The 17837-nt window shown below is 59.7% G+C and overlaps 1 protein-coding gene across 4 annotated transcripts in view; it reads right to left on the bottom strand.

Annotated features, from left to right (window-relative positions):
• Positions 1–105: 105 nt before the first annotated feature.
• Ccdc85c (coiled-coil domain containing 85C) overlaps positions 106–17837 on the bottom strand; it is a 71071-nt gene continuing 53339 nt past the window's right edge. Inside the window, exons 3-7 of one of the 4 annotated variants that reach the window (XM_026399442.2) lie at positions 13550–13585; positions 8433–8540; positions 4690–4785; positions 3869–3967; positions 106–3139 (exon numbers count right to left, since the gene is read on the bottom strand). In XM_026399442.2, coding sequence (XP_026255227.1) covers positions 3050–3139; positions 3869–3967; positions 4690–4785; positions 8433–8540; positions 13550–13585 — 429 coding nt within the window. In that variant the 3' untranslated portion in view covers positions 106–3049. The remainder of the gene's footprint in view (positions 3140–3868; positions 3968–4689; positions 4786–8432; positions 8541–13549; positions 13586–17837) is intronic. The other 3 variants (XM_077799628.1, XM_026399443.2, XM_026399444.2) reach the window with 3 other exon arrangements.

Here is a 17837-nt window from a genome sequence, read left to right as displayed (position 1 = left end):
AATTGCTTGCTGGGCCATGGCTCCAGGCCACCCCTCAGTCCTCAACAGAGATGAGCAGGGAGCACCAACCAGAAGGCTTGCAAAGAGGCCTTTATTTATCTAGCTCAAAGTATACACGGTCACAATCTTATTTGTTACTCCTTTTACTAAAATAGTTCAAATCAATGTTTTTACCACACTATCAAAAAGTTCTATTCTCTCCACAAATCAAAGTGGTTTAATAGAAGGTAGAAACAGGCGGGAATCCACAGGCTCGGCTCTGTGGGGGTGGCTGCAGGTCCACCTTGGTCACCTTCTACAGAAAATAGCATAGCTGCCGGCCCAGGACAGGAACCAGACGTCCCAGCCTGTTTCCAAAAAGCAGCATGAGTACTTTCCCCACAGTATGAAAAATAGACACCTCTAGCACTCTGCAGCCATGCGTTTAGTTTGTTTCTTTTAAAAAAAAAAAAAAATCAGTAGTATGTTTTTGTTTTTTTTCCTCTCAAGTTTCAAGAAAAAACAAATGAAAGGTCACTTTTTCCTCTTTAAACACTGGTGTGTAGCTAATAACTTTTGGATAAAAATGTGCCACCCTAAAAAAATGTGCTCAGCAGATTCTGACTCCAGCATAGGTGAGGCCACCTGGGCTGGGACCAGAAGGGTGACCTGTCACAGTGGAACTGAAGCCAGTGTTGAGTGTCCTTGGGCTTCAGGATTGAGAATTAGCATGTGAAACGGAAAGGGGCCTCTATGAAAGGCCATCCCCTTGGCCCCTGCCCAGGAGTTTCAGAGCTAAGGCTCCAGAAGGGAGGGCCACCCGGTGTCACCCTGAGCTATGGCCACAGGCTCCCCACTGTGAGAGGCCCGGTGGGGCCCACCCCAGCTCACTCGTGGCTCTGCCACTGCCAAGGGCACCTGGGCTCCTGCTGCTGCTGGCTTTTACTAACTGTTGCGTTGAAGACATGACTGTCACAGTCCCGTCCCAGAAAGCTGTCCACTGTTGTGTGGACTCAGGGGCCTCTGGCAGGCAGGAGGTGCTCCACAGACCCCTGGTGCCTCCACAGCACCAGGAATGGGGTCACTTCCCTCAGGACACAGGTGGCTTCCAGGCTGTTCCCTGGGTAGATCTGCAGATACCAGGAGCCCTTATTGCTTATTTCAGTGGTGGCCAAGCCACCCTGATCCAAACACGACACGTGGGCTCCCGGACTGGGCTCCTACACAGCATGGACCCACACCCAAAGGGACATGTGTGTCACCAGCCCAGCTTCCCGCTTAGGCAGGCATGACGCAGTACCATGACCAGTAGATGGGGGCAGACCCCTGAGGACAGGGAGCTCATCACCTGACCAGGCAGCAGCTCCTGGGAAGAGCTTTCTGCTAACGCCCACAGCAAGAGCAGCAGGCCCAGCCCTGAAGCACCTAGCTGGCACTCCCAGGGCACGCCAAGGGCTGCGGGCCTTTCCCCTGAGTGCAGGACACAAGGGCGCAGATGGCAAACGCCAAGGGAACCACTCCCTATAGAGGGTCCCCAGCTGGGGAAAACAGCAGGAAGACATCTGCCCTCCCCTGCCCTGGTCCCCATCCTTGGCTCGGCCTGAATGAGACCTGCCTGATAGGAAGACGCTCCTTGGGCCCTTCAAGTACCTGCTGCACGGAGCTCAAGTACCATCGGAGGAGGGGAGACACGGCTGACAGCGGGAAGTGAACAGAGGTGAGTCGGGGTTGGGGCTGGCCAGTTACGTGCATGCGTGGATGTCATCAAAATGGCCTGCCCTCTTAGAGATTTTAGGATCTCCCCCGTAGCCAGGGCACTATGTGTAGTAGTACAATATCACCTCCCTTCCTGGGCCTCATTTTCCTCTCACAGACTAAAAAATATTTCCTATCACACTTCATGGTTTATACGGGATCATTTACATTGAAGGTCTCTTGCTGTAAGGAGGGTGGCGTCCATTTTGTAGCTTAGAACACTGAGGCTTGGAGAGAAGAGGTGACCTGCCATGAGACAGCAAGGCAGCAACATGAGCTTGGCCTTGGCTTGTGAGCTGTGAGGACTGAGACCATCTACAGCAGGGGCCCAGAGAAGCTGTGTGATTTCATGAAGGTCACACAGTAAATTAAAGCCAGAACCAAGTCAGGGTCCTTCCTTCCAAAAGAGAACAGAATACTCATCATGAGAAGCCCCTGTAGCTGTGTCCACAGTGACCAGGTAGAGCCAGCCCTGGAGGCAGCCACCCCACAGCTGACCAGGGACTCCGAATGACCCGGTTCTACCCATCCCTAGATGCAGCTCAGCCCAGAAGCCCTCCAGGACCTTCCCTGTTCCTGTGAGCCCCAGGTAGGATGCTGGGCAGCAGGGACCCTAAAAGATGGGGCTAACCCTGGCACAGGGTACAGAGACCACAGAGAATGTATGTTTGGGGGCATCAGGGAGGGGGAACACTAAAAACAAGCAGCAACTGGCATCAGGGTGGCTGGCACCAACCCCCAACAGCAGAGACTCCAAGCTCCCAGGGCCAAGGTCAGAGGAAGGGCCTGGGAGCCCCAAGCAGCTCCAGCAGCCAGACATGGTGAGTTTCCTTGTCCATGACACAGAGGACCCAGTGCTGGGTGAGCTGGGGTCCTGACCATGGCAGGGCAGGAAATGGTGCCACTGTGTCAGGATTCAGGTGATGACAGCCTCTGTCCAGTACAGGGGCACCAGGAGGATGGAAAGCTTGATGAGCGGCCCCCACATCGAGGGCAGGACACGGAAGCCTGGACAGTCCCTGAGCCTGGCATCCCAGCAGGGGCCTTCAGCCTCTTGCAAATGGAGCCCGAGGCCAGAGAGGGAGCCAGGTCACTCTGGCCACCAGGGAGCAGTCGCGGCTTCGCATCTTCGCAGTTTGCTGGTGCATGAGGCGGGAGCGGAGGCCTGGCCGACAGAGTGTCTCGGCACGCAGCCAGGGTGGTCCGTGTCCTATGTACAACTCACCAGAGAAAGACAGTGGCTTACGAGAGTCCTGCCCTCGTCTAGGGCCTGGGAGCCCTGGGAGGGGCCAGTCCACATCCGTGAAGAATGGCCCTACAAAGGACCCTTGAACTGGTTTCCAGACAGGTGCTGCCGGATGGAGGGCTTGGAGCTGGCAGCGTCTCCCAGCTTCCTCCAGACCACCTGCAGAGAAGGGCAAGACGTGAGTGGAGGGCCCGCCTGAGCCCACCGCTGGCCTGCGCATGCCTCCTGCCTTATCCCTGCAAATCGCCCATGTCCTCAGAGCCCTGGGACCAGGAAGGGAGACTGAGGCCGCAAGAGGCCTGGAGGTGCTGAGGCCTGGTCCTGCCCCACCCCAATCATGGCTGCCCCGGAGCAGTTTTGGCCTCGTGGCTGTTCTGTAGGGCCCGTGGACCTAAGACAGCCCTTCCCCACAGCTCTTGCAAAGGTCCAACAAGTCAACTGGTGGTCAGAGGGGCCAAGGACGAGGCTCTCCCAGGCAGACGGGGCAGCCCAGGCCTGCAGGTCTGCATATTCAGCTTTGAGAACTAAACGCAAGGCCAGCCGCCGCCAGGGGGCACAGGTGAGCTGGGAGGCCAGGGTCAGACACCCAGGGCCCAAGGGCTCCAGGGCTGGATGAACCAGAGCAGTGCTGGGGTGGGGAACTCCAAGCCCCAGGCGTGGCACTCCTGGGGAGGGAGAGACCTAGCCATGGTCAGGGGCCCTCTGGCAGGGGGAGTAGAGTGGGTGACAACAGGCCAGGGAGTCCAGAGCCTCCAACATTCTGGAGCTGCCCAGGGCAGCAGCTGAGTGTGTGCAAAACAGCCCTACACAGGGAGGGGTGTGACCCGCCAGGTGAACCTCATTGTGCCCCCGCGCCAGACCCCCACCGCAGCCCGGGGAGCGCCCTACGTTGCACATCTCCCGGACGATGGCTTTCTCCTCCTCGCTCAGGTCCTCCTCACAGCTGTGCTGGAGCTGCCGGTCCAGGTTCTCATGCACCTCCAGGACCTGAAGGATGAAGATCAGTCCCAGAGTGTGGGGCAGAGGCCAGCAGTAGGCCTCCAGCAAGTCACCTGACCCCTGCAGCCTTGGCTTCCCTGGCTACACGGAGAAGCTGAGGTCCCGAGCTGCTGGGGGGCAGGGTGTGGATGTCTCTTCACCCTGCGACACCACGGTCTCCATACAAGGGAAGCAGCATCCCTGACTCAGGGACGGGTCACCCAGGACAAGGGTGGCCAGGTGGCAGGGACAAACTTCAGACAGGTGGACTCACTCGTGTAACAGCACAGGGCAGCCCACACCCCACACGAGGCTCCTGGCACAGGGGAAGGAAGGAGGGGTGTGGGGCAGGCGATGTGCTCAGGTGTGGGTGCCCTTGGAGACATGAGGAAGACCTGCCCCCGCACCTGGAGGCTGAGGTTCACCGAAGAAACCTGGGCTTCGGTCCCAACCCACTCCTGCCCCAGATCTCTGGCCCTAGGGCAATGCCTGTCCTCCCCCACCAGGCCTCTGTTTCCCCAGCTGCAGTAGCTCAGGGAGGGCTGACAGGTGACACTAGTCCCCACTCCCCACCTCTGAGTCCTTCACTGGACAGCCACGGCCCCAGCCACCGGCTGAGAGGCGAAATCCCCCACCCTGCTGCTCAGATGCCCTGCGCACAGAGAGCACAGGTGGCCTCCAAGGCCCCAGAGTGCACCGGGCATCTCGGGCTTGGGCAGTGGGGCCCTTACCTTCATGGCGTGCACCACTGCCTCGGGCTTCTGTCCCGCAGAGCTGTAGCCAGCGGAGGGGGGCGAGGGCAGCTCGGGCACAGGGCAGGCAGGGCCCTGTGGGAGGAATCACACCTTAGCTCCCGGCTGGCTCAAGTCAGAGGTCCCAACTGTGTGGGGCCAGAGCCAGGCAGGCGCAGATGGGGCTGGGGAGGTGGGCAGCAGAGAGTGCGAAGCCTGGAGAGGGCAGCCCCTCTGGTCCCGCCATGCCAGGTCCTCTGTAGACAGCATGGTGCCTTGCAGGGTGGGGGAGGGGACTGTGTAGGACCCGTGGTTTGTTTTACAGAGGAAGCCAGGGTAACGGGAGGGCAAGAGGCTCTGGCACAGCAGGCTGGGGGGCTGAAGCCACTACCTGAATCCAAAGCCCCTCCCAGCCGGTCCTGCGTCAGCCTCCCAGCTCTCAGCCTGGCCCTGTCTTAAGGGTCCAGTCGGCCACCAGGGGCCAGTTTCCACATGGCATGGAGTGGGCTGGTCAGGGGATGAGGCAAGGTGGGGACCATCCTCTGGGAAGCTTAGTTTTGACCCAGGGCCATAGCCCAGCTCCAACCCCGAGCTCCCCTCACTCCAGACGGCCATGGGTACCAGGCACTTCTTCCTCTAGCTGCTATAGGGCCTCCCTGGGGCCAGGAAGAAAACGACAAGAAGCACTAGCAGGTTAGTAGACTGAGAAGTCCAGGCCGGGACAAGCTTCCTCTGGCTGCCACTTGAGGCCAGGCCCAGCTGGCTCTGAGCTGCTTCCTCACCTGGCCGTCAGGGGCCTGCATCCCGGGTAGTGTGCAGAGCCCTGGGGAATGCTCAAGGGCTGCTTCTCTGAGTCCAGCTCAGGCTGCCAGTCTCTGGGCCCAGACCAGGGCAAACAAGTACCAAGCAGGAGTGTGGGGTAGTCCTCCCGGGGAGGGCACAGGAGATCAGCTGGGACTTGAACAGATGGCTGCACTCCCCCCAGAAGCCAGCAGGGGGTGCCAGCCACACACATACAGGGACCCTGGCCTGGTTCCCTTCTCTGGAGAGCCCATACCCTTCCCTGTCCCAGGGAACACCTTGTGCCAGCTGGCCCTGGCATCCGGCTCCTGAACTGCCTGCTCTGTCGGCACCCCCAGCTCCAGCATCTGATTCCTAGAGCAATGGCAAAAGGAAGGCTGGGGCAGTGGGCAGCTGTGATCCAGCCCATCCTGCCCACCTCACTTGGGACAGTAGGTGTCAGGGAGGCATGGCTGGGCATCCTGCAAACGACACCAGCCACTGTCCAAACACGCGGTGAGTGAGTGGTGCACTGGGGCTGGCGTCGGGACTCCTGGCCACAGCTGAAAAAGCCAGTGCCACCTCCACTCAGGAGTACCATGGTTCCTACACACGTCCCCTCCCCCACCCTACAAGGCACCCAAGCCCATCCCCAAGGTAGGAGTGAGGCTGCAGGGCCAGGCAGCTGCAAGCAAGGGACCTGGCCTATAACAGGGCTGTGGGCACCAGAGCTGTGCCAAAGCGGGAGAGCAGTGGACACCGGAGAGGACTAAGGAAAGGGCATGTCCACGAAGTACTAGTTCTGGAACCCACAGGCCACGCGCTCCACGGCAGCCAAAGAGTGGACACGGCCCCATCGTGCCCCAGCAGATGGAAGGTAGCAGAGGCACAGGGGGCTGCCCCAGGCCACGTGGGCAGCAACCCGAGCACCCTGGGAGACGCCGGGCACAAAGCCACGCTCCAGTGCATCCCCAGTACACAGTGGCAGGGATGGACGGACCCAGAGTGGAAAAGCAGTGGTGGCCCAGCGAAGAGGAGGAGGGGTGAGAAGGCATTTTGGGGTGATGGGGGCGTTATACTGTGATGAAGGTACAACTCTGAATTTATCAGAACTCCTGAATTACAGGTTCAGACACAAAGTCATTACCTGCCCCACCAAAAAAGGTGTGGAGACCACTGCCCCAAGGGGCCTGTCAAAGCCTTGACCGTCTGTCAGGAGGCCAAAAAATACAAACCACCTCTGCCTGGGCTCACGCCAACTGCCAGCAGGCAGGAAAGGGGTGCCCACCTTTAGTTACCTGTTGTACTGCAGGACCCTCAAAGTGCCCCAGGACGCACAAGTGGGCTCCAAGGAGACCTGCCCAGGTGTGGAGCACTGGCCTCCCTGGCACCCCTCATACACAGAGGGTTCAAGTGCCAAAATCAGGCTCTCCAGGCCCCAGCAAGGCCCAAAGCCCTGTGGACACTCCCTATGGCCTGGTCTCTGGTCCTCTGGTCCTCTGGCCCTCTGCAGTGGCCTCAGCAGCTTCAGTGACTGGCCTCCCCCAAGATAGCCCATCCCACCACTTTCTCTGGACCCCCCACTCTGCCCAGCCTCATGGAGCAGGGAGCTTCTGCAGCCGCCCACTGACCCTTGACCTCCAGGCCCACAGGCCCCAGCACACCCTCACCGGAGGGCTCTGCGACCCACCCACCCCAGGGCCTCAGTTCCTCTTCTCCAAAGTTGGGTGGAAGTGAGGCTCAAAGCCACACCAGACCTGCAGGATGCCTTCCAGCCAGAGCCGCCTGCCCTCCCTGCCTGGGTGCTGCCTCCCAGAGGCCTGGGTGTGGGGCTGGAGAGCCCAAGGGCAGCCAGCACTCCCCAGAGGCTGGCCCAGGAGCCAGCAAGGAACCTCACAGTTTGTAGATCACCAGGCCTCATGCCTGCGGCTGCTGCTCCCTATCCAATCAGAAGGAAGGATGGGTGGAGGGCAGAGGGGATGAGGGATTGGGGAAGGGACCCAGGGGGACCACTGCGAGGGGCAGGGCCTGGGTCCACAGCTGCATTCCTGGGTAGGAGGGGTGGCCTACAGGAGCCCACCTCTGGACATCAAGAGCCAGCGAGGCCAGGAGGGCCCAAGGTGGAGGGGAGAGGCCAGGGGTGTGACCGCTCCACACACACTGCCCAGGAGCCTCCACACCACGCAGCAGACCTGCAGACCCCCACTCAGGGGCACCCGCACACATGTGGAGCAGTGTCCCCATGGGGCAGACAGGAAAGTGAGCTGATCAGACATCTGGTGCAGAGGGAAGGTGGGCTGGCTCCCAGGCTGTCTCTGCAGTCACACATGGTGATGGGCACTTGATCCACAGGGAGCAGCCCCAATGGGTGCCCAGACAGGTAGCCAATTCCCCTGACCTAACTCCCAGCGGTCATTTCTCCCAGAGCAGGGCAGAGCCCAGTAGGAGCCTAGAAGAGGCCCCGGGAGGACTGTCCAGAACAGAGCCACCACCCTGGGCCCCTCCACGCTCAGGTCCAAGGCTGGGCAGCAACCCCACCCTGCACTCCAGGCCAGCCAGACAGCCTCTCCCGCTGCGCCCAAGTGACACAGGCTAAAGGGCTGGACTGAACGAGGGATATGGCTCAGCTGCCAGCTCACGTGACCTCTAAACACTGTCCCAACATGTCCAGCAGAGTCACCACATGTGTTTCACCTCTGGCCTCCACACTGGGCCCTTCTGAGGCTGTGCGGGTGGGAGGTCGGGCCCCTTCCTGGGAGGGTGGGGCACGAAGAAGGGCACAGCGGGCTGGCGGTCCTCCTCAGCTTTCACTGACCTGGACAGTGCTAGGCTAAAAATGAGTGTGGATGGGGGGAGGAGGAGACGTGGGACTGACCCTGTGCCCTGGGCAGCTCACCTGTGGAACTCAGAAGGAGACTAGAGACAGACCAGGAGCACTTGGGTTCTTTGGGGTGGACACTTACATTCTGCAAGGAGTCCTGGTAGGAGGGTGGCAAGGACGCGAGCTGGGACTCGGAGTGGTAGGGAGAAAAGCCCTTCCGCAGCATGCGCAGCTCTCCAGGGCCTGTCTGCTGCCAAGAGAGCGAGAGAGGTTAGGTGTCAGCCACCAAGGGCCAGCGCCACTCGGCTGAGCAGCTCCCCGGGGACAGGGTCTCTCCCCACAGCAGAGGCCTGCTCCACACACTTCCCCAGGGCCCCACCCAGCTGTTCCTGCCCTCGAAGCCACTGCCAAATGGCCTCTGTCTGTCCCCCCAACTCATGCCCACCAAGGAGTAAGAAGATGAATGACCAGCCCTCCCCACCCCGACCCTGTTCCTCCACTGCAACATCCTGCACTGGAGTCCTGCCAGTGTCACAGGCCAGTGTCCCTCACCAGGGCCTAGGGGATGGCCTCTGCACCCTGGGCCTCCCATGGCTCTGTGGCCCCCGGCCAGATGAGCCTCCTCAGGGCTCGGCCCACCTCCACCATCAGACAAAGCGCTCCCAAAAGCAGGCCCTGGGTGCTGTCCAGCTGAACCTACGAGGACCAGTGTGAGCTGGGCCTGCTGCCCTGGCACTGGAGAGGGGGGAGGAAGCCAAAGCAGACAGGCCTTGGGTGGGTCCCCTCAGAAGCCAAGGCTGAGGGTGGTGCTGTGGGAGGGGGCAGGACCAGGAGCTGAGAGCATCCACAGGTCCCAGGGATACCAGTGGGCGGGAGGCTCGGTCCAGCCGGCCTCCCTCCTGCTCCAGCCCCGCAAAGGTACCTTTCCTTCTGAGTCACCAGACCTTGGGGCAGTGTTTCTGACCCAAACACTCTTCTCTACTTCAAAGGAAATGAAAGAAAGCCTGGGCAGATAAGTGCAGCAGAAAGTCCATAAATCAGCAGGCGGCTGAGTCCCCAGGCCGCCGAGGAGAGGGGCCTGGCCAGGGCCGGGGGGGGGCCAGCTGAGCAGCAGCCCTGTCTTGGAGTCTCCCCACTCACCAGCCCCCTCACCTGACTCACACTCTGCTCGCCTCCTGCCAACCAATGGGCCCAGCCCCCATTCCCCACAGGACCCCCTTACCCCCCCACCCCACGGGATCCAGGGTCAGACCTCCCTTCTTCAGGTCTAGGGCCTTGGCAGGGTCCTGCAGGTGCTGGGGATAGGGTGACACTAGAAGGACTGCCAGGCATCTGACCCACCAGCCTGAAGCAAGGGGTGTCCAGGGGTCAGTTGATCTGTTTTCTCAAAGGCCAGGCAGCACCAGGGCTGGATGCTGTTCCCACCACCTCCTCTCATCTCCTCGGGAGGACCTGGGTGTGATCCAAGATCTCAGAGGTGCAGGAGTGAGAAGGGGTGACCTACCCTCATGAGGTAGCCCCCAAAATATGGTGGGCTCCACCCAGTGGGCATCACCTGCAAAGGCTTGAGCCTACCTGAATCACCCAATGGCACAGTCATGCCCCTGGCTCTGGCCCTGCCTCAATACCCAGAGATATTAAAGGTCCCCAGCCAAGAAGGTTCCCCAAATCTCCCACTTGACTCCGATCAAGTGGAGCCCCACTACCACCAGCACCAAGAAAAGGAGAAGGAGGAACACCCAGCCTGGGCCCAGCACTCGCCACCCGGCCATGGGTAACCATCACAGCCCCGAGGTCCTCCCCCAGCTCCACTCGATGGCAAAGCTCTGAGCCAAGTCATCTTCCTGACCAGGACGGTGACAGAAGCGTCCCTCCTGGAAGGTGCGCTGCTTGTCTGCACGGGAACAGCCCGGTGGCAGAAGGCTGTGCGAAGTCCTTGTCCTCTGATGCTACTCTTGCTAAGGCTGACATAGACACGGAGAGGCCCCTTGTAGGGCACCCGGCCCACCCACCACGCATAGTGAAGCCCCTTGGCTACTAAGCCAGGAGGGGCAAACTCAGATGGGAGCCACAGTTCTCCTGCCCGCCAGTCTAGGGACCTGGACCCTGGGGCCGGTGGTCCTACCCACACACTGGCTGGAGAACTCTGGGCACAAGCCTCCCTTCCCCATGCTTCTCTGGCCCAGGACCAAATGGGCTCCCAGGCCGACTCAGGCAGTTACGGAAAACATGGAACACACCAGGAGGGTGGAGCTGGGGCTTCCTCCCTCCCCAGGCCACCTCCTTGGTGTTATCGGCCTGGATAAGCATCTATAAACACTTGCACGTCCACAGAACTTTATTAGTAAGCTGGGAAGGCAGGCAGGGGGGACACACAAGCACTCTCATTAAGGGGCAATGTGACTAATGACCCATCAAATGAGTAACCATTACTGCACTTAAATCCAAATTAAAAATGCTGCTATTGGCCATGTGGATCCCTTGGCAGCACAAAAGCCCTGGGTTTTCATGGGGGGGGGGGTGAAATCACCTTCCAGCCAGCAGGGAGTGTGTGGCCTTGCCAGGGAGCACTTCCTCTCCCCCCCTCCCAGAAAGGCGTGCCTGCCTGCCCTGGAGGTGCCTTCCAGGGATCCCTCACACCCTGAGAAAGACCCTCCCTGGCTGGGGCTGGAACAGGACTTCCAAATCCTGTTCCCAGCCCTGCAAACCCTCAGCAGGACCCCTGCCACCCAGTTGTAGGCATGCAAGGCCATCAATCCCCGGGACAGAGCCTCAGAGACTCGCTGGGGCGAGCCTGTCACAGGGAGGCTGAACAGAAGGTGGGGAGACAAACAGGCTCTAAACATCCCTGGCCTGTCCACTGGGGCTCCCTTGTAGGGGAGTGGCTGGCCAGCAGGGGTGGGCAGTGTCCCCTGCCTGGGCTCTGCTCGGGAAGAGCTCCTCTTGTCCCCCTTTCCTACCCCAGAGGACTCTCAGCCCTTCAAGCACCCTGTCTGCATCAGCACCTACTGTGTGCCAGGCGTGGCTGGGGGCCAGGGAAGGAGGGCAGGCACTGAGACAGTGCCTGGTCCCTTCCCGGCAATACCCAGCAGGCCCAGCCCCAGGCTGATTTGGGTGAGTGACCAGGGCTGGATACCCTCATGGAGCCACCAAGTGACTGTGGACTTAGCCTCAGCCTGCAGGCCCTAGTGGTGGGGACAGTGGGCTTCTCTCGGGCTAGGTCACCTGCCGAGCTGCTCCTTCCTTAGAGGCCTCCTGGGCACCCCACAGGGCTCGGGAGGGAAGCCAGGCATGGCCAGGGTCCAGAATCACAGACAGGAGATAGATAGCACCATAACCACATCCTCCTTAGCCCTGAACAGGTCACACCAATGACAGGGTCTGGCATGGAGAATGCTGCAGGCTCAGGAAGAGGCCACGTAGGTGCCAGCAGGCCTGTCCCCAGGCTCTCCCTGTCAGGCTTCCTCCTGCCTTGGGCTGCTAGGCGCCTAGGGCCCCCCCCTCAAGGTGTGGCAGGGGAGGCTCAGGGGCCGCGGTGGCAGACACTGACACTGGCCAAGATGGTATCTAAGCCCACGTGGACATCCTGGGGTTCCTGGACTGGGGCTGCAGTCAGGAGGTTGGAAGGAGCTCAGGCCCCACTTCCTGCCAATCACACTCTTGCCCATGGGCCACCTCTGCCTGGTGTAGGGGGCCAGAGGCAATGTGGGAAAGACCTAGGGATAAGATCAGAGCCCAGGGCCCACCTGCCCTACAGGTCCATCAGCATCCCTCCCCGCCCCAGGCCCCTGTGGGAGTTCCCAGTGGCTGGTGAAGTGTCATTAATGGTTGGTACCAAATACACACCTGAGGCCTCAGCAACCTAAGAACATCACTCCATCCAGGACACACTGGGGATGGCTCCCCATTGGACTGGCTGGTCCTCCTAGAGCAGGGGCTGGGCTGCAGGACTCCAGGAGACTATGCCCCCACCTGCTACCCTGGAAGCTCCAGGGGCAGCCAGGGCCACACCCTGCCCTGTGCTCCATGGACCTGATCCAGACCAAAGCTGCTGGACTCCAGGTAGTCACCTGTCTCAGGTGGAGTCCCCCTGGAGGAGCTTGCTGAAGAATTATGGGTGAAGAGCTGAACAAAGGGGTGGTCTCCAAAGAGAAATGGCCTCTGCTGACCCTGCAGGACACCCTGGGCAGGAACTGTCCAAGTTGGTCTCACTTGGACCAAGAGAGAGAGGGTCTGGGGATTGTACCCACATGTCAGTCTTCATGGCTGTGAGCGGCTGGCAGGGGGTACCTCGGCACTTCACAAGGACTCTGGCTTCTCACTGTCATGGCTGGGCAGTCCCAAGTCCAGGGCCTGGCACCTAGTCATATTGCTATAGGTCAGTAGTTCTCAACTGGGGGGGATTCTGCCCCTGGGGGCATCTGAGTGCCACAGCTGGGGTGGTGTGTACTGGCATCTAGTGAGTACAAGCCAGGGAGGCTGCTAGACACTTTGCAGTGCCAAGGACAGTCCCATCCCCACATGCCCACAGTGCTAAAGGCAAGGCTAGGTGGTGCATGACCCTGGGGGGTCATATGATGGGCAGGCGCTCTGGGTGGGCAATCTCAGGACTGGCAGAAGGGGGCAAAGACAAGGCCATTGGAGGCCTGAGGGCTGGCAGGAGAGTAGCCAGTGCCCAGAGGCCCATCTCCCTGGGGTTCAGAGCTGGGCACGGTGGGAGCCAGGTTGGCCAACCCCTCCCCAGCTGGGGTCAAAAGCAGCCCAGGGAACCTCCTGCTCAGCCGCTGGCCCAGGCCCTGGGAGCTGCACAATCTACATGGACCCCCAACCCAGGAGCCCCGAGACCTCAGCAGCCTGGGCTGCTGCTACCCCACCCGGGAGCCAGGGGGTCCCAAGCCTGGCTGCACCACTCACTCATGCTGCCCTGGCCAGCACTCTCCAGCACGCCAGAGTGGGCAGCACCCCCAGCCCTGTGGGGAGGAAGGGTGGCTGAGGAGGCCCTCAAGGCAGTCGCTGCAGGACTCTGCCCATTGCTTCTCTAGGCTGGGGATGAATGCCAGCTCCCATAGGGCAGATCCCAAGAAGAACCTACAGGGAGGACCAATGCACCCTGGGAGGCAGTCAGCTCCCAGGAGGGAACAGAGGGTGCTACTACAGAGGAGGGACTCAGAAGACACAGCACACAGACCAGCCCCTGCCCCCAACACCACTGCAAACCCCCCACACACACACACACACACACACACACAGTGGCTCTACCTGGGGCCTCCTTGGGCGGCCGTAGGGGCGGGGCAGCTGGAAGGAAAGAGAACGGCATCATCATGACCAATACCTCTGCCCAGCCCCTTCCTCAGCCCCTGGTAGCCCAAAGCCACGGGACCTCGGCTGAGCCACATGCTTCTCCCACACTAAGGGCTGGGGTGGGGGGTCCCCACGCCACTCCCAGGAGCTCTGTGTTTTCAGAAACTCCAGATTCAACAAGGAGTAGTTGGTTACCTACTACTTCCTGGGAAATGGGTCCCTAGGAGCACCCACCCCTTCATGGCCCCTTCCAAAGCTCAAGTACCAGCCAGGCGCGGTGGTGCACACCTGTAATCCCTGCAGATTGGGAGGCTGAGGCAGGAGGATCACTAGTTCAAAGCCATCCTCAGCTATGGTGAGGCACTAAGCAACTCAGTGAGACCCTGTCTCTAAATAAAATACAAAATAGGGCTGGGGGTGAGGCTCAGTGGTCGAGTGGCCCTGAGTTCTATCCCTGGTACCAAAAAAAAAAAAAGCCCAAGTACCCAGATACCCTTCAGGGTAAGCAGACCTCCGGGGAGGCCTTGGGGCGGTATGCTGCCTAGAGCCACCCCAAGCCCCCAGCTCGCTCAGGCCAGTAGGGAACAAACCCCATATGGCCTCCATTCCGTCCTCAGGATACAAGTGACCTGCAAGGTCCTTCACAAGAGCTACCCAGTAACACCCACTGGATTTCCTTTCTTGCTGCCCCCTCTGCACAGCCAGGGCTGGGTCCCCCATTCCCCATCTGACCTCATACCCCAGATCCCATTTCAAACACTACGTGAACCACCCAGGGCCACATGGTCTGTGACAGGTGGGGCAGCACGCAGACCAGAGTGGCCCCTCTGGCTCCTCCAACAGACTCATTACTTGTTCTAGAGAGGCCAGGGGGACTTGGGAGGAGGTCAGGCTGCAAAATCCCAACCCCACTGGGCTGGGCACATCCGATCCGCTTGCCAGCTTCCTGGGCCTCTGCTTGCTTGCCCATACACTGAGGTCAAGCAGGGGCTGGCAAGGGTCACTGGATGGTTCACAACACCCAGGGGGAGCCACGCTGGGTACCACAACCCTCACCACCAGCCACCTCCAAGTCCTGGTGACTTCCCAGTTTAAGGGAAGGATGCACGCGGCAGGTGCCACTAGTGGCCATTTTACAGAGAATACTGAGGCACAGAGTTACAGCCAGTTGCGCAACATCACCCATCTGATAGGTTGCTGAGGGCCATTACCAAGTAGGTATGACGCATCGTAATCCTTGCCAGTGTACCCCATGTTAAATGGACTTGCCTTGGAAATTTGCTGCGACCTTGCTTGTGTGCTTTAGTGAGATGACCCTGCTCAAGGTGATCGAGGGTGGATCCAGGTTTGAGGAAGTATCCTGCAGGTTTGAGGAAGTATCCCGGTCCTTGGGTTTAAGGCGTTTCCCGGTTTAAGAATATGGGTTTTAGGGAAGTTGAGGTTGAAGATTATTGCTGCTGGGATTAGGGTGTTCCTGCTGCTTGTTGAGTTCTCGTGAGATTAAAATGGGATTTGGAAAAAGCCTCGTGGAGTAGGATTTGGGATCGGACATTTGGAATTGCCCCTGAACGTGTGTGGAGGCTGGTGTGAGATCGGGAATAAAGAATTGCTGTTTGAACCTACAAAGCTGTGTGGTGCCTCCTGATTCTGGTGCCCCCCAAGACATCGGCAATAGGTGGCACTCATGAGATACAACAGGCCCTCTGGCTTCAGAGGCCTGGCCCTGGCCAACTGCTGCCCAGCATCTGGCTGTAGTGGATACCACACTAGGACAGAAAGGTGGAATTTCTAGTTGCTCATCCTGCCCACTTGCTAGGTTGACCATTTGCTCAGAGCCTGGGGAGAGGGGGTTCCTGGGAGGGACAGGCCAGACTCTAAGGTCTCCTAAGAAGCATTTAAAGTCCTCCAGAGCCCCAGAGACTACGCTGCCGGGACAGAGAGTACAGGGATGAGTTGGCCAGCCCAGGTACCAGTGGGCAGAACAGGGCACTCTGAGCTGGTTAACAAGGCAGCACATCACAGAAGATGCCCATGAGGCACACTGCCATCACAGGAACGCGAAGAGGTCGGTGTCTCTGGAGGAACCCAAGGATCAGGACCTGCTCTCCTCAGGGACACAGGGAACACCAGGTGTCAGCGATGGGTTCAGATTGGTGGCACATTATTCCCTGTCCTGTAGCCTGTTTAAAACTCTGACAAAGGGCAAAGCACAGCAGTTCATTCTGGGATGGGCCGGGCCCAAGCCACTGGCCAAGGGAGCACAGTTAACCGGGTCCTTCAAAGTCCTAGGCTGGCCCTACACAGGGGCGCTGGGACTCCAGGGGCTCGGGGGCTGAAGATCACAAGTCAGCTGAGCAAAATCCAGCCTTAGAGTGGGGGAAATGCGATGAGCCGGGCTGTAGCTCAGTGGTGAGCACTTGCCTGGCATACAGTGGGCCCTGGGATTGACCCACCAGTACCACAAAAAAGGAAAAGAGAAAACTCCTAGGCCCCCGGGAGCAGGGAAAGGTCACCAGGGCAAGCCCCGCCCGGGACACTTCTCAGGGGCCACCATCCCAGGGCTGGGAGACCAAGCCACCAGAGACAAAGGGTGCCCTAAGGCCACCCAGCAGGCCAGCCCAGGGGCTGGTGGAGCTCAGATTCCTCCAGTGCCCAACCCACCCCCTTCTGCCATCTGGCCACCACCCCCACGGCACAAGTTGACTGTGTGCCCCCCAAAATGTGTGTGATGTAGTCCTAGCTCCCAGGACGCCACGATGCAACCTATGTGGACATGGAATCTTACAGAGGTGACCAGGTGAGAGAGGTCATTAGGGTGGGTCCTGGCTCAATATGACTGGTGTCCTCCTGAGAAAGAAAAGTAAGGACACAGAAAGGCATGGGGACACCTGGGGAGAAGACACCCCAAGGAGAGCCGCCTCAGAGGAACCAGTGCTGCCCACCCTTGATCTTGGACTTGATCTTGGACATGATCTTGGACTTCCAGCCTCCAGAACTGTGAGGTGGTCAGTTTGGGTTGTTGGAGAGCCCCGGTGGGTGGCACTCGGTCCTGCCAGCCCAAGCCAACCCACGCTGCTTCCCCGTCCAGGCCTCAGTTTCCCCACTGGGACCTCCTGTCTACCCCAGTTCACTTTCAGCAGCCCTGCAGCACCAGAGCCGGGCACGGGGACAAGGAGGAAAGACAGGCGGGGGCCCTTCACAGTTCCGGGCCTGGGTCACAGCCTCCTCCCCAAGCCAGTCCCCTGGCCTGCTGTGACAGCACCACAAGCGTCGTGGGCTCTTTTGTAAAATTGGCTTCTCGGAGCACATTCAGGCTTCATTTACCAGCCAGCAGGGGGATTAACCAGAGGCCCCAGCGTCAATTGCAGCTGCCCCCACCCCAGGCCGGCTGGGCACAGAGAATCCACAGGCAGAGTAATAACGTGTGTGGCGTCTCAAGATGAATCATCCCAGAGGAAGCAGCTGTGTTGATGGAATTTTAAAGCCAACAGGAGAGAGAAAATACGAACTGCGATACAATAATTTAGCCTCTGAACACTCCGGCACATTTTTAATTAAAGCTATTTTGGAGTTAAGTAGAGGCCACGGGGGAGGGACAGGGCAGTGGGGGACGGGAATCCGGGGAGGCTGCTGGCCTCCTGCCCAAGCCCCAAGGCCACATCACCTGATGATGTTTCAAAGAATAATATTCCTCGCGCCTTCTTTTCACCAGGGGCAGGTTCCCTGCTTTGCTCAGGGACGGGGTTTCGGTTGGATGTCACTGACAAGAGTTAAACGTCAGAACTGTCACATCTCACATGCCACAGCCCCTGAGACTGAGGACAGCCTCCCTCTCACGGCCTCAACCTCTTTGTTCAAGATCCCCAGGCCAGGCTATCTGGCCATCTCGTGATCACCGCCACAGCCGGAGCCTCGCAGCCCGGTGGGCAGCCCTCCCTTGGTTCTTGTTCTGAGCGAGAACCAGTCTCCCCCGTGGGCCAGGACTGGGTGAGACGCAGCCACGGGCTCCCAGGGTGCTCCATCCAGTTTGGCCATGCTGAGAGCTAGAGACAGAGGTGACCACAGAGACCCTGCAGCTCGTCCTCAAGCACCCCAGCAGGGGTGGGGACCAGGATGCACACAGAGGGTCACCACACTGTCCACAGAGGCAGACAGGACGGCCCAGGGGCCACCAGCAGGCATGAAGGGTGTGGCAGGCTTCCTGAGCCAGCCGACCCAGTGGGCCACCTGGCAATGGCATCAGAGT

This window comes from Urocitellus parryii, chromosome 6 (assembly GCF_045843805.1).
Source record: "Urocitellus parryii isolate mUroPar1 chromosome 6, mUroPar1.hap1, whole genome shotgun sequence".
In the NCBI taxonomy this organism is placed as follows: Eukaryota; Metazoa; Chordata; class Mammalia; order Rodentia; family Sciuridae; genus Urocitellus; species Urocitellus parryii.
Note: the sequence above shows the minus strand (reverse complement) of the source record. Positions and strands in the feature narration are given on the sequence as shown.